Genomic DNA, 23236 nt, shown 5'->3' with positions numbered 1-23236 from the left:
TGTCCTCGCTACTAGGTGGACCGACCGTCTAAGCCGGCGCAGCGGGGTGCTGGAACGTCTGTGGCTGCTCCAAATCCTGTGGTGTTGCAGCCGCCTGTCCCTCGTTCGCGGCGGCGGCGGCAGCAGCTTGCTGTCCCATCTGTACGAGCTGGCCGGCCATAGTGCGCAGCGCCTCTCTTGTGGCGTCGATGTTCAGTTCGCCCCGCTCCTGCGCTTCTTTGAGGTAGGCTTCCCACTCGGGATCCATGGGTACGTTCGCGCCCTGATCCCGCAGCGCCGCAGCGTGGAGCAGCCGCGCGTTCAGCTCGAATCCTACGCTTGCGTCGAGGTGGTCCTGTGCGTCGTCTTCGCTGTCCTCGCTCTCCGTGTCCGCCATCTCCGTGTCTGCGGTCGCATGTCGCGGCTCGCCTGCGCCTTCAGCAGTAGTAGGCACGCGTTCGATTTCCACTTCAATATCCGTCTTGACGTTGATCCCTTTCCGGTTGGCGAGTCGGTTGTGTCGGTTATCCACCCACGCGCCAATCTCCATGCCTGTCGTGTCCACTACCCGTACGCCCTCGTCGCGCTCGTACCGCTCGCGCGCCCACAGCGTGCCCTCCCACCTGCAGAACCCTTGGATTTCGCTCTCCGTCAGTCCAAGGCGGTCGAAGGCGTCAAAGAGGCGTCTGTGGTGCGGGAAGCGGCCGAGGCGCTTTCGGTGGGGTCCGTGGGCGTAGTTCAGCCCGGGGTACCGCGCCTCGATGGTGTCGAGCGAGCCGTAGAAGTTGGCCGTCTCGATGCGGACTTCGCCGACGAGGTTCTTGGAGAGGTGCGCGGAAAAGGAGGGCGGGTCTGTTGGCAGGGGCGAGGGAAAGAGTGTGTTGTAGACCAGCACGGAGATGGGGTTTTTGCGGTGCATGGTCGCGGTTGTGGTGGTCGTCTCTCAAGAGACGGCAGAAGTGATTGTGGGTAGGGGTGCGCAGGCGATGTGTGAGGAGCGCCTGTTTGCGATGCTCGCAGATGGCCGCCTTTGTCGCGCAGGTGAGGTGGTTGGTGGTTAGGTTGGCAGGCCGAGGGTGGCAAGCAGACGTCGCTGCGCTGAGGTGTGCGGTCTCGCGCCTTCTCTGCAGGAGAGTGAAGCGTGACCGTCAACTTCTGCTAGTCAGGCGCTCGTGAGGAAATCCAGCGGACAACGCTGCCTGAGAAAGGCACAGGGTTGGATCGTGTTTGGAAACTGTCGCCTGCTGAGTCGTGAAAGATGCGCTTTGTGCAGATCGAGAATTGGAAAAGAGGATGCGAGTTCGGCTCAGCTGGGCCCCGGTTTTGATGGGAGATTAAAATCGGAACAAGTCTGGGAACCCCAGGTCGTGGCAGGGAGGCGGCTCGAGACTTGCTTCTGCACACAGCCGCAGATGGCAGACTGTCTAGAAAGAACAACACCGTCGTTGGACAAAGAAGCGGGCGGCAGCAGGAGAAAGCCGTTTGGAAGGAGCCAACAGCAAAGGGGGGGGGCAGCAACACTATAGCACGCACAGCTCACCGCCAACTCGTCCAATTTAGTCCAGGGACAACCCACACTCTTGTCCAAGATCCTCAGTGCTTCTGGACCGGGGCAGGGTCCACCATGCAGTGAAAACCCCGGCTGTCCCAAACCGGCGACCATTCAGCACCACGCTTGGCTCGCTTGAACCGGCGACATGCGACTCGAGGCCTGACGACGCCAGAGGAGGCCTGTCGCACTGCTGCACAACGGACGGCACCGCTGCACCGCTGCTTCACGGCACCACCACTGCACCACTGCACCACTGCACCACTCCGCTGCACATGGGTTGCCTTCTTCGCTGTCAAGACGTGTGCGAGTGCGCTGTAGCGCATAAGCCAATAATCGCCGGTATACCCGCAGCCCGCCAGCATGCATGTGAACGCCGCTGAACTACTGGTTGCCGGCGCATCACCACATCGCCTCCTCGTCCCGCCGGCAAGGGCGCAACAGCGAACAATGCCACTGTGTGCCCTTGGCTCAGGTGGGTGCGGCACGCTTATGCACATGGCGTGAATCGCGTTGCTGTGCTTGTTTGGCATTGCGTGTTTGGGTTTCTTGCTTGACACACGAGGGATCAGCTTCCAATCATCCGCCGTCTGTCCGTCTGACATCCATGATCCCACCCCACACATCGCGCACTTCTCAACCTGGTAGGTATGGCGGACACGACTTCAATTAAACAGCTCCTACAAGACTGTCAGGAAGATTCCGGTCTGAAGAGAAGGTGAATACACTCGAAATTGGACAGCACACGGTAGTAGCATGAATTGGGCATGGACTGATCACAGTGTCACATGGCAACGACGGTGCACTTGACATCCAAACCTATTTGTTTTTCTCGACTTTACCTGGCGTACATGATCGTGACTCGAGCTGCGATGAAATAACAGCGTCGACTTCAAGTCAGAAGTCGTGAACCGTGTCCGACCATGCATCCAGGTCCGAGCTACCAGTTGCTCATTCTTTGGCGTAGTAGTTGTTGCTTTGTATGACTTGGTCGTTGAACATGCTTCCTGACTTGCACTCTTGGGAGCAAAGCTCAGACAAGCCCTGGAGGTATGACAGTACAAGGCTACCACGAAGAGGTAGCGTTCATGTCATCAGCCCAGTTGCCAGATGACTCCTGAGCAGCAGCAGCAGCAGTGTCTCCACTACTAGTGTCCCAGCCCGCAGCAGCAGCGGCAGGGCCACCGTTGTTATCCCATGAACCACCGCCACCACCGTGCGTATCAGCACCACCGGCAGGCTCAGGGCAGCGCTTTGCACCGTGGCCGTACTTGGAACAGTTGGTGCACTTGACCCTGCTCCAGTCCTTTGGCTGATCACAGTCCCGGCTGTGATGGCCCTCTGCGTCGCAGTTGCGGCAGCGCTCGACACGAGGCTGGGGGCAGTCCGACGAGTTGTGGCCCGGCTGTAGGCAGTTGAAACAGGCTCGACCGCCACCTCCACCGCCGCTGCGAGGCTTGAGAGGTTCGGGACAGTCGGCCTTGTTGTGGCTGGAAGAAGATCAGCGTTGCTTATAAGTAACAATGCGAAGAACATACCCAGGCTGATCACAGTTGAAGCACAGACGATCACTGCCGCCGCCGCCGCCGCCACGAGGCTTGAGGTGTTCAGGGCAATCCATCTTGCGGTGACTGGGTAATGTCAGTAACGTTCATTCGACACCTAGACAACAACGTACCCCTCCATGCCGCAGTTGAAGCAGGCCTGTCCTCCGCCGCCAGAGCCACCCTTGGGGCACTCGCGCTTGGTGTGACCAGCTTCACCACAGCCAAAGCACGCACGGCCTCCTGAAGAACCACCCTTGGGACAGTCGCGCTTCGTATGACTGATTTCGCCGCAGCCGAAGCAGGCACGATCACCTCCGCCACCACGAGTCTTGTTGCCGTGGCTCGGCTCGACGCTGAAGCCGCCAGAGGAGCCCCAGCCGTCATTACCAGAGGAGGCCCAAGTGTCGTTGCCAGTACTAGGAGGAGCCAGGTCAAAGCCAGAGTCGAGTTCGGGCGAAAAGCCAGATGCCTTGCCACTGCGGCCGTCGAATCCGTTGTTGTTGTTGACCTTGGCATTCTCCTTCGCCTTCTCAGCGCTCTCTGCAGCGCGGTGCTTCTTCGAGTTCTTGTGTACAGACCAAAGGGGCGTGTCAAGTACCTTGTTGCACAGCTCACACAGAGTCTTGCCCGGCAATCGCTCTTTGGCCTGGTTGTAAGGGCGAGACTCCATTCCCGGAGGCATATTGGGGATCTTGGAGTGTTTCCCCATGGCTGCTGAGAGCGATGGCAAATGCCAGTGTAGAGCTGTCGAACTGGTGAAGGTGTCAGTAAAGGTTTTACGAGAAACGACTGTTAACAGTCAGATGAGTATAACGCGTGTCTCTGTCATCTGTGCTAGCTCACTGCCACAGCTGCTTCCACAGGGTGCTAGCTCAGATGAATCAACGGCGAAATTGGTTGTGGGCTAGATCAGGCTGTAAAGCAAACAGACTGAGACAGCAGGAAGATGCAACAATAGAAGGTAGGATGAACTCACTGGCTTGAAAAAGAAAAAGCTGAAGCTCAGATACAACAGCAACAACACAGCTGCTACGAGCTCTTTGAACTCGGTCCGACCAGTTGATATTGTGAGGTGTTGTGGGGGAGAGGGAAGGAAGGTAATGTGGGAGAACTAGATAGAAGGTAGGAGCGAAGCAACGAGCCCCGTGCGCAGCACAACGCGTCATTCTACAGACGCGAAGAGCCAGGCGCCAGCCCGCAGAGCAAGTGAGGATGAAGATGAAGACGAGAAAGATAGTGGACATTGATTGGTCCACTCTAAGTTTGCTGCGAGAAGACGGTGAGGGTCGTGGCTGGCTGCATAACGGTGTAACGCATTGATCTGGAGACTGTTACAGAAGCCTCTAGAGTATGGCAAAGCGCATACACTTGAGTATGGGGTAACTGTCTATAGCTCCAGGACGCTGGTCCAGTGTGTCAGAATCGAACGCGCACCGGGTAGGCTATACCTGCCACTGATACAAAAAGGTCCAAAGCAGTCTGATGGATGTGCTGTTTCCACGCACAGGTGGGATTCATGTTCCTCCAATCACTCCCTCTTCACCCGAAATGATCTCCTCAGGTTCCTGCTCAGTCTTTGGTACTGGCGACCTCCAGCCTGTGCAAGCCTGCACGAACGTGACTACAATCGCCAATCCAGTGGCAGCGAAGAACAAAGCTTTGATAGCGTCCTGGTACGCGCCGACGGCAATCGTTCTCTCTGTGCCTTCAAGCCTACCCACAAGCGCTGGACTGCCTAACAACTTCCTCACTAGGTCACCGCGGTGCTCCAAGCCCGCGTCTGCGAAACCGTCCACCAATGATTGACGCAGAACACGCCCGAAGAGCCCGCCTCCAATCGCCGAGCCGAAACTACCAGCGAAGCCACGAAAAGTTGCGAGCAGGGAGATGATGATGGGATGGAGTTCTGGCATTGTTAGGTGCAGGAGATGAACCAAAGTGTAGTTGAGCGCAGCGCCAGTAATGAGACCGTTCAAGAACACGAGCAGCATGTACAGTGCCCAGGAGCTTGTCGGTGTGGACACCAGTGCAAGGGTAACCATGGTGATGGGCCATATCGCCATTGCGATGACGCTGTGCGCGTAGAAGCTTCCTTCGCGTTTGATGTGGAATACACCCGCAATGATACCGCCAGCTGCAAAGCCGACGTTCGTAGGGATCAGGATGGACCCAGCAGCCGCAGGAGCCCAGCTACGGACAGCAATAGCGTACACCGGTGTGTAGAAGAGGACAGCCCATCTTGCCATCATGGAGCCGACGGTGGCAAGGCAAGTAAGCAGTGTACCACGAGACCTCATTACGGTGACAGGAATGACCGGATCCTTCGCTACGTAGATCTCGTTGAGCACGAACAGCGGCAGTGCGAAGGCTGACAGAATGAGTGGTTCTGGGAGAATCCTGGGCCCAGAAAGGCCGAAGAGGAATAGGACAATGGTGGCAATCAATAGGAGAGCTCCGGAATAGTCAATCCGTGCGAGCTTCTGTTTGAGAGAGTACTGCATGTAGGCGTTGCCCTTGGACGTGTAGTTTGTAGGAACCGACAAGAGGAGCCCGATTCCTGCGAGAAGGCACAATGGAGATTGAACTCCAAACAGCGGTTTCTGGAACGGTCAGCTTTGTTAGAGGCAGGGAAAGTGGCCCGTTTACCCATCCAATCTTGGGCTCAAGTGCACCAGCGATGACAGCGCCAAGCGAAATGCCTGCAGTCATACCAGTGTTGGTAAGTCCAATGAACAGACCACGACGTTCTGGACTGGTCATCTGAATGGTAATGATGCTGGCTACAATGAAGATGCCGCTAGCACCTGCTCCTGATATGACACGGCCCACAATGAACATCTCAAATGTGTTCGAGGTAGCGACAATGAGAGTTCCCGCAGCAATAATAACAACCGATGTGAACATGCAGAGTCTCGGGCTGAAAACCTGAGACAGGCGCCCCATCAAAGGCGCAAGCGATGACATTGCGATCAGGTAGGATGAGGTGAGCCATGTTACTTTGTCGAAAGCATCCAGATCTGCGGCGATAGCAGATTGCGTTGTTGTCAGAATAGATATGTTTGTGGCTAGTGTATAGTCAGTACATAACAGCTCCAAGATAGACACGTCGTCCAAGACAACCAGTAGTCGCAGACTGTCTTGCATACAAAGACTGGGCCACAATGTTTCATGTCTCACTGGGAGCGGTAGATTGTAGATTGTAGATGTAAGAGTATAGTACCTTGTAAAAAGATGAGTAGTCCAATAGATGCTACTATGAAGCCGCCTCGTGTTCGCGAAAGGGGTGCCTCCTCATCATGGCGAAGTCCCTCCAAGGCACTCGAAATAGAACCGCGAAGCAGTGATCCAGGTTCTTCGGTAATGCGACGCAAGAGCGGAGTCCGCTCTCGGACACTGCTGTAGTATTGATCTCGTCGCATCGGCATGATGCAAGGTTGAAGAGAAGGCCTGATAGTAGCAATTGACGGCCCCAAGACGCGTCGTTGAAGATATGTCGCGTGCCTACAGCAAAGTTCAGTAAGGATGACGCAGTGCTTGCCGCTGAGATGACAGTGATGACAAATGCGGCAGAGATGCACCGAGGTTTGACGGCTGTGAACACCCTCAGATTTTACACTGTTCTACACAGACCAGAGATTGGGCACTTGAGGATGCTGCGATTGAAGAGACAACCCAAATACACAGCATCACGATGGGTGATGTTGCGACAATGGGCTCAAAAGTGTATCATGTTGTAGTGACGTAGCCGTTGATTGGCCGTCGAGCTTGATGACTAGCGGACGGCGGTCGGTCGACCTTGTGAATGAAAGCTGGCCTCAAGCAAACAATCTCACCACGACACCCCGTAGCGAGCTTCCCTGCCTGTGTCTGCGCTTGTGAAATGTCGCAATGATCATTTCCATCTCGACACATTTTCACACCCGCGTATCTGCAAGATGAGCCTACGGTGGCAGCGGCTCGTGCCGCTCCTCTTTGGTAAGCTCACATCCTAAGTACCACGATAGCACCCTGACTGACCACCAGAACCGCAGTCATACTATCGACATTCCTTTCCTTTTCATCGGCGCAATTCGGCGGCAGTGAGCACACGCATTCACAACAGAAACCACTAGGCAGGGGTCCAGTACCTTCCGGATCACCACAGTCAGGCGAACAGCCGGCATGGAAGTCAAGATGGGGCACTGCAGAAAAGGGGGAAGCTCGGGGCAAAGGAAACGCTGCGTTCAAAGAGGCGACTTCGCTGCTCCACAAGGTTAAACCCGCGGCTGCACCTTGGTGGGACTTTGACAAGAACGCTGGCATCGTCGGAGCGGGCGCATACTATGCAAAAGAGCTGTTCTTCCTACTTTTCATGAACGGTCCCGCCGGACCTGAGCCTTTCACGACCGACGCCCAACCGAAGAAGCTCAGTCAGCCTCTGTCGCAAGCTGTTCAGCTGCTGGAAGATGCAGCAGCGCAAAAGGATGCCGACGCGATCTTCACACTTGCAGAACTGAACTTCTACGGCAACTACTCGCATCCGCGCAACTACTCCGAGGCTTTCCGACGATACCACGAACTGGCGACGCTTGACGGAAATGCCTCTGCACAGCACATGGTAGGCTTCATGTATGCTACAGGCATAGGAGGCGCCGTTGAGCAGGACCAGGCCAGGGCAATGCTCTACCACACGTTGGCAGCAGAAGGCGGGGATGTGCGGTCGGAAATGACCATTGCGTACCGCCACTCGTCTGGAATAGCGACACCGCGAAACTGTGACGAAGCTGTACACTTTTACCGGGAGGTGGCCAAGAAGGCGATCGCGTATATGCGATCTGGGCCACCAGGAGGCCACTCGATGCCGCGGGAGTCTTTCAGAATCGCTGACGAGGAGGGCGGTGTTTATGGGGAAGGCGCAAGCGCAAGCAGCTCAGGACGCAACGCCAAAACAGCCAGTGTCCACTCGGACGCCTACTCCTCTCTGGATGATGTGGTCGAGTATATGGACCTCCAAGCGAGGAAGGGCGACGCAAGAGCAAGCTTCAACTTGGCGAAGCTCAACTACGATGGCGCCAGAACCTCGAAACGAGATTTGCCTGCCGCAAAGAAGCGTTTCTTGGAGCTTGCCCGCATGTACTGGGACAAGAACGGCAAGACAAAGCAGGGCGTGTCCCCGCTCACCGAGAAGCTGGCGGCGAAGGCCGCTGGCTACTTGGGTCGTATGTTCCTACGTGGCGAAGGTATGCCACAAAGCTTCGATATCGCCAGGACGTGGTTTAAACGGGGCATTGAGCACGGCGATGCGCTTTCGCAGTATTCAATGGGCATCATGTACCTGAAGGGACTCGGAGTGCCAGAGAATCCTGTCAAGGCTGCTGAGCTGTTCGGTGCAGCAGCAGACGATGACCTAGCAGTAGCTCAGGTACGTCTCGGAGCACTCTTCCTCGACCAGGGCGATGTTCCTACAGCAATGAAGTACTTCGACTTGGCCACACGACATGGGCATCTCGAGGCCTATTACTATCTGGCCGAGCTCGCACACCATGGTGTCGGCCGCGACAAGTCCTGCCACGTTGCTTCTGCTTACTACAAGATCGTGGCGGAGAAGGCCGAACTCATCTCAACATCCTTTCCAGAAGCAAACGAGGCCTACGCTAACGGAGATCTCGAGACAGCACTTGTCCGCTACATGATGGCTGCTGAGCAGGGCTTTGAGATTGGCCAGGCCAATGTTGCCTACTTGCTCGACCAGGTCAAGCCCAAGTTCACCCTCGGCTCGCTTGTTCCTTTCGTGCAGAGGAAAGCTAGTCTTGCCAGTGATGCTGTCCTGGCCTTGATTTACTGGACGCGTTCTGCCGAGCAGAAGAATGTCGACTCCATGGTGAAGATGGGAGACTATTATCTCCAAGGCTTCGGAACATCTCCGGATTATGAGAAGGCGGCAGCTTGCTACCAAGCCGCAGCCGAGACTTTGCAGAGTGCGCAATCAATGTGGAATCTGGGCTGGATGCACGAGAACGGTATTGGCGTTGACCAGGACTTCCATCTGGCGAAGAGACACTACGACTTGGCGCTTGAGACAAATCCTCGCGAGGCGCACCTGCCAGTTTTGCTGGCGTTGTACAAGCTCAGATTCCGCAGTTGGTGGAACACCATTACCAATGGAAAGATCAAGTCCATCCAGGACGAGCCAAGTAGGTTCCAGCCCTGTTTGCTGCAATGCAAGATCACTAACACTATCATAGCCGTCAAGAAAGACTTTTCCCTCACCGAATGGCTCAGCGCATTCCTGGAAGCCGAACTCGCAGGCTGGGACGACTACGAGCCCGACGACTACGAAGATCACATTGATGGTGGTGATGGCTACTACGGCGACGAGATCGACTCGGACATACTCGAGAGCCTTGTCATCCTTGCGCTCAGTGGAGCTTTGGCATTCTTGTTGTATTATCGTGCACAGCGTCAACGGCGGCAGGAAGAGGAACGGCAGAGACAGCAGTTGCAGCATCTGCAGGCGAACGGCCTGGCGCCAGCTGCTCCCCAAGCTCCTGCCCAGCCTGCTCAGCAGCAGGATCCCGCATTCCAGCCAGACAATATGTTCTGGGCTGGTGGCGGCGCCGGCCTGTGAGTGTGTAGTGTGATGAGTATTGGGGTTATTGCATGGCACGGCGTTTGAAGTGGCAAATATCAGCGTTTGTCCCGACCAGGAAACCACGTACCGCGTCGTATGGATGTCTGTATCTAGAAGTATGAGCGTACAAACGATATATTGGAAAGTCTTCACAGCTGTCCTCGAATTCAGATGGAACGAGCACTTATTCTATTCTTCAGATTCACAACGCTATGCAAATACCTACCGTGAACACAACACCCAAACTCCCCGCTATGCCAATACCAAACAGCAAACCCAGCCAGGACGGAAAAAACAAATCTTACCTCGCACCGCCGTCCACCGCCTGCCCAAACGCCTCACCCTGCAGCATCGCCTCGCCAGGCCCCATACCAACAGTGGCCTCACTTAACCCAGCATCCCCTTGCGCCTGGTCCCCAATATTAACCCACCCCCTAACCCTATCGCGCCTGGTACTCAGTATGCCATCGTCATTGTCAATCGGCTTATCGTGCTCGACGCCCTCGAACTCCAGATCCGCAACGCTGGTGCGCGCGACCTCGACACCACTGTTGCGCAGCACCTGCAGCACGGCGCGGGTGTTGAGGCGTAGGACGCGCTCTGGCTCTTTGGCGCCGAAGACTTTGGCTGTCGCCCAGGGAAACAGGATGCCGAAGTCTGACTGCGAGAGGTGCGCGCTCGCGATTGGGTAGAAGACGTGTGGGCCTGGTTGGGAAGCAGGGGCGGTGGGCGGTTTGGCGATGATGCGCTTCGTTTCGTGCAGGTTCGAGGTCCACTTGTAGAAGCCTTCGCTGAGGATGGCGAGAATGCTGGTGCCGCCGTCGGGGGAGGAGTACGAGGGCATGGGTTTGTTGCGCAGCCAGGCCGTGTTGGGACTTTGTATGGGGAGGGTCCAGAGGTCGAGGAGGATGACTGGGTTTTGCGGTGTGATTTGCTGTTTCAACGTGGATGAGACGCGCGGGACGAAGAGTGGCTTGTAGGATGCGGGCGCGTTGTCCGGCGTGTAGTGGACGGATTTGACGAATTGCACCGTGGTTGCGGCGCCGAAGGAGTGGCCTGCGAAGCTGATGGAGCCTGGCTCGTGGACGGACAGGAGGTGCGAGAACATTGTGAGCATGTCCTTTCCGCTGCTCTTGGTTGCGTCTTCGGCCACATTTTTCAGCCGCTGACGTGTGTCGATCTTGAGCAGCGCGTCGTGGATGAGCCCCATTTCCCAGAGTCGAATGCGGAGTTGCTCGTCGCGGGCGTTGTAGACGTCGGTTGAGGGCTTGTGGTCGATTCGCCTGTAATCTATGCGCTTGGGCTTCTCTTTCGCGTCGGACGTGTGGATGAAGTTTATCGGTGAGCTGCCGTCGCGGTGGTCTGGTGCTACTACGACGATTCCATGGCTGGCGAGCGAGCCGCAGATGTGTGAGTATGCATTTCGTGAGCCACCAAGACCGTGGGAAAACATCATTACAGGCCAGCGTTTGGACTTTGTGGGGGGCTCGAGGACATCGGCGTTTTGGTGAACGGGTATCGAGGTGTATTGCAAGAGCTGAGGAAACAGTCTAGTCGGTTGTTAGCAACCCAATGCTTCCATGTCGCTGCTGCGAGTCAAGACTTACGAAAAAATGCCAGCAAATGCGCTATTCGCCCCCAAAAAGCGCGCATATGCAGCGACGTATTCTCTCTGCGGGTTCGGTATCCACTTCACAGGCTTCTGCTCGCTATCCTGTCTACACGGGTAGAACACTCTAAACGCCACAGTGGGCAGATCCGCTGGCGGCCCATCGACACTAGGATTCTCCAGATCGCCCGTAGGAATCTCCACATCTATGGAGCCGACTTTGTGGGGTCCCGTGTATGCTGGAAACGAAGGGGTAGGGTTGACGTTCTTGAGCCACGTCATGTTTGCGAGCGCCGCTGGATTTACGCCCTTGGGTGGCAAGGAAGACGGGACGGCGGAGCGGAGAGACTGGAAGACGCGTGTGAGCGACAGTTTGGTTGTTATGCGTGGGTTAAAAGTCTAATTGAGGATGTGGCGCTTGAATGCAGGACAAGGTGACAGAAGAATGGGTATATGAGGAGTAGCAAGTAGAATGAATAGAGAGGAAGGAGAAGAGACGAGAAAAGAGGCGCATGAATCTGGACAGAAGAAAAGACATCGACATGACGCAAATGTCGCAGACCCATGGCCCTTTCGTGGCCACTAGGGCCAGGAACCAGTCCGAGGGCACGCGACCATCGACGCTGGCGTGGCGTCAAATCTGCATCGGCCGAGGCACGCGCATCCTAGCGGGGGTCGGAGGTTGACGTGATCCGTTGCGTATCCAGTAGTGTCTGACTATAGATGCGCTCGGAAGGTATCTTGAGGACAAGGCAAAGTGCCAGTTGGTTGTGTCGTGTGCCTCTGGGCTTTTTGACAGCCGCATTCCGTGGTTCTGCTCTGTGGATGACGAAACCTTATCTGGCTTATCGGTACGACTAGGCTAGGCTTAGCTAGACAGCCAGCGCTGACATGTGACAGCCTCCAGTCCAGCCTCGAATTTGTTACCGAGAGTACATGCGCAGTATCTGGAGGGATGGTTGGCAGAGTACACATTAGATTAGGAGAAACATGCTCGCTTATACATGCACGAGGGGTAGCACCATGTCAGGAAGAATGGCAGGTCCTTGTACTACGCTGCTTCCAATCGATGCAGCCAAAGAAAGTGCCTAGCAGATGTAGTGTCAACAGCAGCCGCCTCCTCTTCTGGTCCCACCGCTTAACCTGAACACCTCCTCCCACTCTGTCCTCGGCTTCTTCTTGCTTCCTCTCCACCTGACGGAGCCATCGGGGTACCCGCTCCTGATGCTGCTGGCACCATCGTCCCACCCCAGATCGCCGTACTGAATGCCGCTTTGTGGGTCATCGGGGTCAATCTCGCCCAGCTCAATCTTGGTCAATATCATCCGTGCCAGTCGACTGAACAGCTCCTCTACGTTTTCTCCGTTCAGCGCCGAGACTTCGACCGCGACTGGGATTCCATTCGCGCTAGCCCATCTGGATGCGGCTTCCTGCGACACCTCTCTCCCTTCCGGTGCGATTGTGTAGTGGTTGTTCAGGTTCATGCTGAGCGAGGACTGACTCGAAGGGGTAGGCGGTGGCAGTGCGTACTCTGAGCTTGGTGTGCTCGCATAGCTGTATCCTGCGGGTGGCGGGCCTCCCTCGACCACGTCGCTCTTGTTGCCCGCCAGTATGATTGTGATGTCTGGACCGGCCAGGGCACGGGCATCGTTCAGGAAAGTCTGCAGTTGCTCGAAGCTGCGCCAGCTGCTGACATCGTAGACGAGGATGGCGCCGGCAGCACCGCGGTAGTAGGAGCGACTGACGGACCGAAAGCGCTCTGTGCCTGCCGTGTCCCACAGCTGCAGCTTGATGCGCTTGCGGTTCGAGAGCGACGACGACTTGCGGTCGGCGATGTGGACGATCTTGGAGGAGAACTCGACGCCGATGGTCTGCGAGGAGAGGACGCGCCATTCGTCGCGCACAAAGCGGTGGAGGAGGCAGGATCTGGGCGATGTGTGTTAGGCGGCGGGCGTGTCTCGGTGGGTGGTGCATACGCACTTTCCTGCACCGCTAGGTCCCAGCAGTACCGTCTTGGCTAGGTAGTCATACATGCTCCCTAGCTCCTGCACGCCGTCAGTGGCCGTCCTCGTCTGCCGCGCGTGGGCCGTACTTACTTGCGTGGGCGCTTCTCCACTGCGCGTCGACGCAATGGACGTGGCTCGATTCCTCCCCATGTTGGCGTGGTGCTGTATTGTGTAGTGCTGGGCCGTATCGTGCTGTCTGGGTTGCGCTGGGCGGTATCGTGCTGTCTGGGTTGCGCTGGGCCGTATCGTGCTGTCTGGGTTGTGCTGGGCCGTATCGTACTGTCTGGGTTATGCTGGGCCGTATCGTGCTGTCTGGGTTGTGCTGGATCGTGTGGTGCTGTCTGGGTTCTGGTGTGTGCTGCGTTGTGTGCTGCGTTGTGTGTTGTGTTGTGTGTGCTTGTCGAGGTCCGGCTCTCAGCACTAACCCAACGAAAGTAACAGCGAACAGCTACACACAACTCTCTGGCGCACCGGAGGGGTAGAGTCCGGCGTCCAAACTGAGTTCGTGAAGCGGCCGTGTTGTTGTACGCCTTGGCTTATCTGTGACGCCAGACGCCAGCCCACGCCAGTGGAGACGGAGCCAACCGCGGCTCGCAACGGTCATGCGACGATCTATTGCTAGCCGAATCCAGTCGACTATCAGACCGCCACCCAGCATGCACGGCTGCAGCGGTCAAGACTCTGCACTTGTTTCATTGAATCTCATCAAGTCGTCGTCTTTGTTCCTCTTCTCAGTCTGAGCTCCGCCGAAGCCAACCCTGCGTATGTGTCCGTACTTCCTCTTTCTGCGGGTGCGACCCTTTCTGCGGGTGCGACCCCATTTCACCTTCTCGAGTTTTTCTCTCCATGCACTGGCACTATGAGCGTAGCGGTTGGTGAGATGCTCAAACCACTAGTTGACACCCTATATCATCCGCTCATGGCTCGCACATCGTGTTGAAATATTGAGAGATGACGTTGGACAGGATTTTTGCCAGAAACAATTGTTTGCGCTCTCAAAAGCGATTACTCACGCGCCTGGTAGTGTGAGACTCACGATTTTTGCCACCTCCGCCCAAACCCACCTTTCAGCAATTTTGATTGGTGGGGTTGCACGTGACTCCCAGGCTTCTTCACTGCGCAGTGCGATCGTTGTTGTGTCAGCGGCTGAAACAACAACGATCAGCCAATCACGCGCCACCCGCTCAGCTCTAGCGCCTTCTAGCAATAGCGAGCACTTGTGATGCACTCTGCCATGAGAACCACCACCACATTGCACTTAGCTGTACCCCGTTGCACGTGCACTGCACTCCTTCCACTGCTGTTGTTGCCTGCGAGACTTGGTCCTTCGTGATTGATTTCTGAGCAGCTCTGTCCAGCCTTTGAACCCTCAAGACCTTTGAACCTGTTCCAACCAACAATGATCTGAAGCTATCAGTCTGCGTTACCAAACACAGCATCGTCACTTACATCACTCATTATATTCAAGCGGTATCACACCTCTCAGCCCCATCACCTGACATCCACTCTTCCGATACATCGAACACATCCACACGTAGCCTATATTTACACCGCCACAGCTGTTCATCAGCTACAACATATTGCCACACCATGTCTGTCGCAGGACAGAAAAGGACACCATGGAAACCACCGCAATGGCTGCTCGACGCTGCAAACAAGGGCTCAGCCGTACCTGTAGACGAAACCTTCCTGACGAAGTTGCAGTACATGCGTGAACATCCGGATCAAGTGGGCAAGGTAGCAAGAGAAGACTTGATTCAATCTGGGGAAGACCCAGACGCCTTTGCAGAGATCATGGCCGAGGCGAGGAACAGAGTACTACCCATTCAGCTTGCTCCGCGACCAAAAGAAGTCCAAGTGGCGGTGGCGGTGGCGGTGGAGGAGATGGGAGGTGCAGTTCAAAGTACGAAGTCCACCAAGGCTGTGAGTGCCTCGGAAATGACTACTACACCTAGCTCTGCCGTCAGCACATCCGCGAGTCCAGAACCTCAAGGACATCTCTCAACCCAAAGAAATGGAGCTGCTGCGCAAGCTACAGCGCATTCTGCCCCATCATCTCCGCGAGCGCAGCGTAGAGGGGTCGCGAAAGCGCTTACTACTAGACAAGCGCAGGTCGAAAACCGAGTTGATCGACGACGAAAGAAAGAGACGACGAGAGAGAATGCAAGAAGAGGACGAACAGGCCGTGCAAGTGGAACTGCATCACTCATGGAGATTGACGACTTCCAACCGATGGCAGAGTCGTCGGCGGCAGGTGCCAGGCGTGAGGCAATGACTGCAGCCGCAGCGACTACACGCACAAACTTGGACCCCGTCCCACAACCCTACCCATACCCAACTCGGCGCACCTGGCCGGCGTGGTACACCTCCATCTCCTCATCAGCACAAGGAATGATTCAGCTTGACCGAAGACGACCACAAGAGCTCGCCGCTATTGACGCGCTCAAAGACTGCATCAGACGATGTGAACAAGAACAGAATGAGATCAAGCTCAACAAAGAGTACAACGATCTACGGCATCATGTTCACAAAGCTGAGATCAAACTAGATATGGATAGGTTCAAGGTCAAAAAGACGCGGATTCTGACCGAAGCCGGACTGCCCCGCATCTTCAAAGAGGGAACCAATTTTCCACGGGATCTCCAAGCCGACGCATGGTACTTGTATGAGAGGTGGATGAACGAGGATTTTGAGCAAAACATCCTCCGCGGTATCGTCACTGTCAAAGGCAAGGACAGGAACGGTGACCGCCTCGATCGGGCCTATACGACTAAACATCCCAGAGATCCAAAGTTCTTCGGCGATGAGGGGGTCGTTCTTGGTCAATGGTGGCCCTCACAACTGTGCACCGTTCGTGACGGAGTGCACGGCGCAGCACAAGGAGGTAAGGTTTGCCTCGCTCCTACAAACAGTTCAGCTGACTCTCAGGCAGGGATCTACGGCGACAAAGACAAGGGCGCATACAGCATCGTGCTCTCTGGTGGCGGGTACCATGATCAGGATGACGGTGACACCATTGAATATAGCGGTACTGATGGAAAAGACTACCAGGCCACAGACGCAACGCTGTCCATGATCAAGAGCGCGGAGCTCGGCAACCATATCCGCGTCATTCGTTCCTCACAGCTGCTGAAGTCGAACAGATACCGTCCAAGCTGCGGGCTTCGTTACGACGGACTGTACCAGGTCAAGTCCTACAAGGAACTTGACAATAAGAAACGGACCTACAGATTCCATCTTGTGCGGATCCCTGGACAGGAACCGATTCGATTTGACGGTGATGCAAAGCGACCCACGGTGTTCGAGGAGGAGGCGTACGACAAGTGCAAGGGCAAGATTTGAGGATCTGACGTGTCATAAGACTCAATATTGCCGGCAGTGAGGGAAGTATTGCTGCGCATCATGCGCGGTAATCACCTTCCTTGATTGTGGCATTTGGAGGTTAGTGTGGAAGCAAGTGGTGGTTTTGGACAAGAGACCTATAGGCCCTTTATGCCAAGGCTTACGATCTCCCTGTTGTCAGCAGCGAGAAGCCCTGTATGCTGCCATAGCGATGATGTCGGAGGAGTCCATGTATGACAAGGTTCGCGGGCCAGGTAAGGGCACCTCACATAGACGGTCCTCAACAACTGTCCTTTACAGCACAAACAAAATGAGTATCAACTATTCGGACCCTCAACAAATACTACATCTACAAACTAACATGTTCCACAGCGGAGCGGGTGAAGTCCTGCAAGCCCTCGCAGTTCTGCCGGCGCAAGGCGCGCCATCGGTAAGCGAGACTAAACTCTACTTTGACGACACATCGAGCCCACGTCTGCGAGCTAGACAAGCATGATCAAAGCAAATGGCGATACCGAAATATCCGTCACGATCACAGTCCGACCACCTCGTTATATCCTGCCACGATAGCTGCTGGCATGCGGCAAGCGTGAGTCTCGAACGTGGAATGCTCAAACAGTATCTCTCTATCTTGCCTCTGGAATGCAAGCATCGCGTCAATTGTCGCACAATGTGCCAGCGCCTCCCTCGAAACCTCCCAATGAGATTTTAGCCATCCTCGCATCGGTCATGCAATTTTTCACTTGCCGCTTCAATGGGTACCTGCATGATCCGTTGTGGTCACACATTCCTCCCTTGCCCATCCATGTTCACGCGTCTACCACTCCCTTACCTGCACCACATATATACCACTCGTTGGACTCAACACCCATTCCTTCATTGTTCTCAAGCTTTCACCACTTGTCACTCGTTTACCACGCTCATCAGCGTTTGGAGTGATCATGTCTCCCAACAGCTCCCGAGCAGCCATTCGTTTTGTTGTCGCGCTTTTCCTCGCGCAGACTTTCGTTAATGCAGTAGCCGTTCCCCACCCCCACCTCCATAGGGTCACCGATGCTCGCCAGGTAGTTTCTCTGCCGCTCATCGAGCGCCGCCAGGAGTCAGCAGAGACCGAGCCCAAGAATGTCTTCGATGCTATCGTCGACACACTCAAGAGCTACAACGGATGGCAGGTCTTCACCGACTTCTTCAGGAAGCTCTTCGGCGGCCACCCGTCTTCTGACAACAACGACAACGATGATGAGCCGACCGTCATTGTGGTCCCCACCCCAGGCGCCTCCGGTACACCAATCAACGTAATCAGCGCCATCGAGAGCTTCATCAGCGAGATTGCAAGCGTCACCGAGCCTGTTGTAGTCATCCCTCCTGGCACCACAGATGCTCCTGGAGCCAGCACCACAGACGACCCGATCATGTCTATCCTGCCAATCTTCCCCATCACCACGGCCATCAACCTCTTCCCCACTGGAGAAGTGTCGCTTCCGTCCGAGTTGGTTTCCGAGCTCCTCCCCGAGACAACTGAGGTCGTTGTTGTGGTCCCACCGTTCGAGGCCAACTCGACCGAAGTAGTCATTGTCCTGCCCACTGGCGTCGTGACTGCTCCCCTCGTTACCGCACCAGTTGTCACCGGCCCAATCGAGGTTGCACCCTCTGCTACGGATGCGCCCTTCCCCATCGTCAACGGTACTCTTCCGGCCGCTCTCCCTGGCACCGACGTGCCTGTGGTTGTTATCATTCCCACCGGTATCTCCAGCCCCATTGGCATCAACGGAAGTGCTGAGGCCAACACCACCGTCAGCTCGACCAGCACCATTGAAGTCACCGTCACAATTGATCCCACGTTAATTGGCACTGGTGTCGCTTCTGTCGGAACTGGCCTGCCCGTCACATTCACCGAGGAGCCTTTGTTCCCCAACGTGACTGCCATCACCCCTACTCTTGTTCTCGTCACCGGAACTGGCGCGTCTGTCGGTACCATCATTCCCACAATTGCAGTTGACCCCATCAGTCCGCTGTACCCCAACAGCACATCTGACGCCGCTACAGCTGTTGCTCCTATCGGCACTGGTATCGTGATTGGTACGGGCATTCAGGTCGGCACCGTGATCTCCTCGTTCTCCCCCATTGAGACGATTGTCCTTGGCACTGGCATCGTTGGCACAGGAACCGGCGTCGCCGTCGCTCCTATCGACACCGCCCTACCTCTGTTCCCCAACACCACCACCGCCGTTGAGGTTGTCGTCGAGCCTACTTTCGTCCTTGGAACCGGCACTGCCCCGGCAGTTGGCACTATCAGCGCTGCTCCCATTGCCAGCGACGCCAGCGACGCGATATATGTGAACACCACCACCACGACTGTCACCAATGTCATTACCCCTTCAGGAGTCCTTGGAACCGGTGTCGAGACCGCTGTTGCCCCCGCTGGCACCATCGTCGTTGTCCCCGGCCCCGACAGCACTGATGCTCTGTTCCCCAACATTACCATCACCGTCAACGCTACCGCCGAGGCTACTCTTTCGGTTGTCCTTCCCGTCGCCACCGATCTTCCCGAGACGATCGCTGTCGTCACCTCGGTTTCTGAGGTCCTCACCGTCGCGCCCGTCGAGACTGCATTTCCCGTCATTCCCGTCGAGACCTTGACAACCGTCGAGCCCATCTTCGACCCTATTCCTACGGACGCTCCTATCGTAGAGTTTCCAGGTCAGCCAATCCCCCCTACACTGCCCGTTGAGGAGCCCACTCCCCTTCCTATCGTCCCTGTTGTCTCTGTCGAGCCTGTCGAGGAGCCTACCCCTGCTGTTATCCTCCCCATCGTCCCCGTTGCCCCGACTGAGGAGACTGCACCAATCGTGCCAGTCGTTCCGGTCCCCGTTGCCCCAGCACCCCCCGTCGTGGCTACAACCCTTGCGGTTGTCCCCGTCGCCCCTGTTGCTCCCGCCGCGACCCTCATCCCCGTCGCGCCGGTTGCACCAGTCGCTCCCACCGTCTCCATCTTGCCGGCTCCAGTAGCGCCTGTGGCGCCTGTTGTGCGGCCCTCGATTCTTCCCTTCTTCCCCACTCTCCCCAACCTTCCCGCCATCTCCAACCTTCTCAACCTCCCCCGTCCCTCCATCCTCCCCGCTCGTCCTGCCCTCCCCGCTCGTCCTGCCCTCCCCGCTCGTCCTGCCCTCCCCGCTCGTCCTACCTTCCCCCAGTAGACGAGCCTGGGAGAGGGTTTGATGTGTTTGCTTTCGGAAAGTCACTGCGGGTGCGCGCGTAATGTCTTATTTTGCGACTTCATGAAACTTGTCGAATGTCGGTGGGCATACATAGCACCGTTTAGCACGCTTCAATCAAGTCAAATACATGAGACAACGTTCTGTGCGCGCTCGCAGTAACTGCGAGCAACGTTTTTCTTCTTTTTTCTTTTCCATTTCTTTTACCCATCTCTTCTTTCTCTTACTGTTCATATCCCCGCACATCCCTCACCAGTCCCTCGCACCGATATGCGCAGTTCCCCGCTAACACACAAATTGCAGGCCTCCTAGCCCTGCGCTCCATCTGCCGCGACCCCACAGTCCGCCAACTCACCCTGCCGATTCTAAACCGCTTCTACGGACCCTCAGCCTACCCAAGCCTCATGCGGTTCCCGGGCTGCCTGACCTCCAACAGCCGCCAAGCGACACAAGCCCCGGGCCTGCTCAACTGCACGGCGCTGGGCGCCGAGGTGCAAACGTGCCAGGCGAACAGGCGGCGCGTGCTGCTGAGCGTGCGCGCCGACGGTCCCGGATCCGTGGGCGGCGATACCAACTTCGGTGACCCTGATAGCGACGCTGCGCCGTGGGCGGGATACAACGCCAACGGCAGTGCAGCCGCGCCGGGGGTTTTCTTCCCCAACTTGTTCGACGAGCGACACGTTCCCAGTGCGTTTGCGCTTACGCTGTTCTCGCTGTTTGGCGAGGGTAAGACGGAGCGCGCGGATTTGCGACCCCTTGGACCGGACACGCCGGCTGAGGATGGGATTAATTGGGTCACGAGGCCGCTGGGTGAAGAGGTTGTCATTGATGGGTTTGATGTCCAGGTCCCGAGGGATTGGCAGGGAACATACCAGGAGGGCAGGTTCAACGATTTGGTCAGCAGATTGGGTGAATTGAACGACGAGGCGTGGACGAGCAGTGGTGCTAAGAAGGGTGGCCCGGGTGATTTGGGCGTTGATGGAAAGGGTGTTGTGTACCAGGGGTGGAACAAGAAGAGGAGTGTGCAGAGGGTGGTGATGGTAGGTGGATTCGAGGTCCTTGTTGAGTGAGCATGTGGTGTCTGAGCCTGTTGGTTGTTGCAGAGATAATGAGAGAAGGAGGCCACTCAAAAGAAGGATGGTACACCAAAGGAGGATGAAAGTCGAGTTTTTTGCTTCTAATATCTACATTTCAACGTTGTGAGATGAATAGACTTAGCTTTGTGCGATAGAAATGAACTCTAAAAGGCGCTGAGCCTTCGCTGGAGATACAAATGAGCTTGACGAAGTGCATGGTTGAAGCTTTGGTGTATTTGTTGATCGAGTTCAGGCTGCAGTCTGTGGAAACTTGCTCGGCCCTCTGCAACGTCTTCGGGGCTAGGTGCAGGCTCGGCTGGAGACTCAGAAAAATTTATGTTGTCCACTGACGTTCAGTCAGCTCTTGCTCACCAATCGAGCCTTTTTGTAGACCCGATTGCTCTGTGCAGGGGCTTTTGTCGTTGAACAGCATTGAGGTATGACAAAGCATGACAATAAGTTGTTCTCGGCCAAAGTAATCTGGCACTGGCGTTTCGAATAGAGAACAAGGGTCCATTGAAAGGCGGACCGACTCCTCACCAACATGAAATGGCGTCTGCGATGTTTCTCACCAATTTCAAACTCCAACTGTAAATAAGCGCACTAGTGAGTCGGGCGTGCTCTGTGCCACCATCTACTATGGCCTCTGGCAGAAGTAGTGTCCCATGGCCAGTCTTATGCAGAATCACCTATCAATGTTTATAACAAGTGCGCACAGATGCTGTTGCAGATAACAAAGAGAGAAGATGTCTGCTAATTAGTGTAAGCTAACAAAACCTCGGAAGTCGAACTTGCCAAGCCTCTGCTTTCCCTCCACGTTGCACTGGCCATGGGACTCTACTTTTGCTGGAGACCATAGTAAGGCCAGGCCTCCAGGGCTCGACTGCGTGGGTCGGACGTTATGTGACGTGCATCATGCACGAACCCCTGCAGACCGCTACGTTCTACCGAGAGCCGCTTACTTGTCGACAATCGGTGGAAGATAGGGCACCAGGCGGACGGGTAGAACCAGTCGTCCCACGTTACCGCCGTTCCAGATGAAGCGTAAATTGCGTAAGTGAAGACTCAAAAACAAAACGTGCTCACTTGATTAGGCGGCGAGGTATTACGGATGGTCTTTCCGAACCCAAAGGTACAGACGTTACCGGAACGACTATGCCAAGTGGTCTGAAGATTGTCCAACGACTGGGCGCCACCGTACCACAGGGTGAAATTGAAGGAGATTTGCGGCAGAGCATCTGCAGAAGCTGCAAGCCGGATCTGTGCGCTAGTGGGGCTACAGAAGACATCTGCCAGCCAGCTAGGTAGGTCGCGTAGGATCAACAGGAAGACCCGGTGTTGAGTAGTGTGGTAGTTTACGGGCTTTGGGCGGCGTACAAATTGAGGTCGAAGCAATAAAGTGCCGAAGTCCAGAATCAGCGTTCCCCTCAAGCTGCCACCACCTTCTCCAAAATGCTTTTCCTTCAACAACTCGCAGTGCTGACCTTGACGATGAGCACTGCCCTCGTAGACGCTCAAAGTGGGTCTGGTCGCACAACGAGATACTGGGATTGTTGCAAGCCATCGTGCGGATGGTCAGGCAAGGCTTCCGTGAGCTTTCCCGTCAAGATTTGCGACAAAAGCGACAATCCTATCGCAGACTTGGCAGCCAAAAGTGGATGCGAATCTGGTGGAAAAGCTTTCATGTGCACCAACCAAAGCCCTTGGGCCATCAATGACAGTTTTGCTTATGGCTTCGCTGCTGTTAAACTTGCAGGAGTAAGTGAGTCGTCTTGGTGTTGTGCCTGCTATGAGTAAGTCGAGATCCACAAATCAGTCACAGTTCACCGCTAAGCCTTTGTTCCAGATTGACCTTCACATCTGGCACAGTAAAGGGCAAGAAGATGATCGCCCAGGCTACCAACACCGGCAGTGATCTCGGGGACAACCACTTCGACCTGCAGATGCCAGGAGGAGGTGTCGGGGCTTTCAACGGATGCACCGCCGAATTCGGAGCTCCTTCCACAGGCTGGGGTCAGCAGTACGGTGGAATTTAGTCGAAGAGCGAATGCAACTCCTTCTCAGAGAAGCTAAAGGCTGGATGCAATTGGAGGTTCGACTGTTTCAAGAATGCACATAACCCCGTTGTCACGTTCAAGGCGGTCACGTGCCCTGCGGTTCTGACAGATAAGATTAGATGCAAGAGGAAGTAGAGAATCGTTGAAGGAGCAACCATGGATGATGTGGGCTTTGGATTGACCCAGACAATTGAGGGCTGGCAAAGAAGAAGTGCTGGACTGTCTCGATGTTTGGTGATGTTGAAG

At 55.7% G+C, this 23236-nt stretch overlaps 9 protein-coding genes across 10 annotated transcripts, besides 6 other annotated features; 4 read left to right on the top strand and 5 right to left on the bottom strand.

Annotated features, from left to right (window-relative positions):
* Positions 1–28: 28 nt before the first annotated feature.
* Positions 29–898, bottom strand: EKO05_0003791 (uncharacterized protein; the record flags this gene model as incomplete). Its single annotated transcript, XM_038945266.1, has 1 exon — positions 29–898. One exon carries the CDS (start codon positions 896–898, stop codon positions 29–31), a length of 870 nt encoding a protein of 289 aa, XP_038800484.1.
* Positions 357–414: a tandem repeat.
* A 1696-nt stretch (positions 899–2594) lies between the features above and the next one.
* EKO05_0003790 (uncharacterized protein) lies at positions 2595–3784 on the bottom strand (the record flags this gene model as incomplete). The annotated part of the gene is made up of 3 exons (XM_038938585.1): positions 2595–3018; positions 3067–3159; positions 3207–3784. The coding sequence occupies 3 exons, from the start codon at positions 3782–3784 to the stop codon at positions 2595–2597; spliced, it is 1095 nt and encodes a 364-aa protein (XP_038800485.1).
* Positions 2649–2665: a tandem repeat.
* Positions 3102–3119: a tandem repeat.
* Positions 3785–4589: 805 nt separating the features above from the next.
* Positions 4590–6500, bottom strand: EKO05_0003789 (uncharacterized protein; the record flags this gene model as incomplete). Its single annotated transcript, XM_038938232.1, has 3 exons — positions 4590–5675; positions 5722–6140; positions 6296–6500. 3 exons carry the CDS (start codon positions 6498–6500, stop codon positions 4590–4592), a joined length of 1710 nt encoding a protein of 569 aa, XP_038800486.1.
* Positions 6501–7010: 510 nt separating this feature from the next.
* EKO05_0003788 (ERAD-associated protein) lies at positions 7011–9682 on the top strand (the record flags this gene model as incomplete). The annotated part of the gene is made up of 3 exons (XM_038938669.1): positions 7011–7050; positions 7107–9248; positions 9300–9682. 3 exons carry the CDS (start codon positions 7011–7013, stop codon positions 9680–9682), a joined length of 2565 nt encoding a protein of 854 aa, XP_038800487.1.
* Positions 9683–9986: 304 nt separating this feature from the next.
* On the bottom strand, positions 9987–11576 carry EKO05_0003787 (1-alkyl-2-acetylglycerophosphocholine esterase; the record flags this gene model as incomplete). Of its 2 annotated transcripts, XM_059636235.1 has the most annotated exons (3): positions 9987–10094; positions 10135–11235; positions 11293–11576. In XM_059636235.1, the coding sequence occupies 3 exons, from the start codon at positions 11574–11576 to the stop codon at positions 10073–10075; spliced, it is 1407 nt and encodes a 468-aa protein (XP_059492218.1). The 2 variants fall into 2 exon arrangements, with proteins under 2 accessions (XP_059492218.1, XP_038800488.1); XM_038938194.1 differs by having other exon boundaries at positions 9987–11235.
* A 197-nt stretch (positions 11577–11773) lies between these two features.
* Positions 11774–11803: a tandem repeat.
* Positions 11804–12397: 594 nt separating this feature from the next.
* Positions 12398–13450, bottom strand: EKO05_0003786 (uncharacterized protein; the record flags this gene model as incomplete). The annotated part of the gene is made up of 3 exons (XM_038938206.1): positions 12398–13220; positions 13275–13339; positions 13391–13450. 3 exons carry the CDS (start codon positions 13448–13450, stop codon positions 12398–12400), a joined length of 948 nt encoding a protein of 315 aa, XP_038800489.1.
* Positions 13451–13629: 179 nt separating this feature from the next.
* Positions 13630–13701: a tandem repeat.
* Positions 13702–14890: 1189 nt separating this feature from the next.
* Positions 14891–16642, top strand: EKO05_0003785 (uncharacterized protein; the record flags this gene model as incomplete). The annotated part of the gene is made up of 3 exons (XM_059636234.1): positions 14891–15223; positions 15413–16184; positions 16233–16642. 3 exons carry the CDS (start codon positions 14891–14893, stop codon positions 16640–16642), a joined length of 1515 nt encoding a protein of 504 aa, XP_059492217.1.
* A 941-nt stretch (positions 16643–17583) lies between these two features.
* EKO05_0003784 (uncharacterized protein) lies at positions 17584–20927 on the top strand (the record flags this gene model as incomplete). Its single annotated transcript, XM_059636233.1, has 2 exons — positions 17584–19744; positions 20161–20927. 2 exons carry the CDS (start codon positions 17584–17586, stop codon positions 20925–20927), a joined length of 2928 nt encoding a protein of 975 aa, XP_059492216.1.
* A 641-nt stretch (positions 20928–21568) lies between these two features.
* Positions 21569–21792: a dispersed repeat.
* Positions 21793–22616: 824 nt separating this feature from the next.
* Positions 22617–22969, top strand: EKO05_0003783 (uncharacterized protein; the record flags this gene model as incomplete). The annotated part of the gene is made up of 2 exons (XM_038938334.2): positions 22617–22726; positions 22780–22969. 2 exons carry the CDS (start codon positions 22617–22619, stop codon positions 22967–22969), a joined length of 300 nt encoding a protein of 99 aa, XP_038800493.2.
* Between the last annotated feature and the right edge of the window lie 267 nt (positions 22970–23236).

The sequence above is a fragment of the Ascochyta rabiei genome, chromosome 5, assembly GCF_004011695.2.
Source record: "Ascochyta rabiei chromosome 5, complete sequence".
In the NCBI taxonomy this organism is placed as follows: Eukaryota; Fungi; Ascomycota; class Dothideomycetes; order Pleosporales; family Didymellaceae; genus Ascochyta; species Ascochyta rabiei.
The sequence above is the reverse complement of the archived record's forward strand: the minus strand, read 5'-3'. Positions and strand labels throughout refer to the sequence as shown.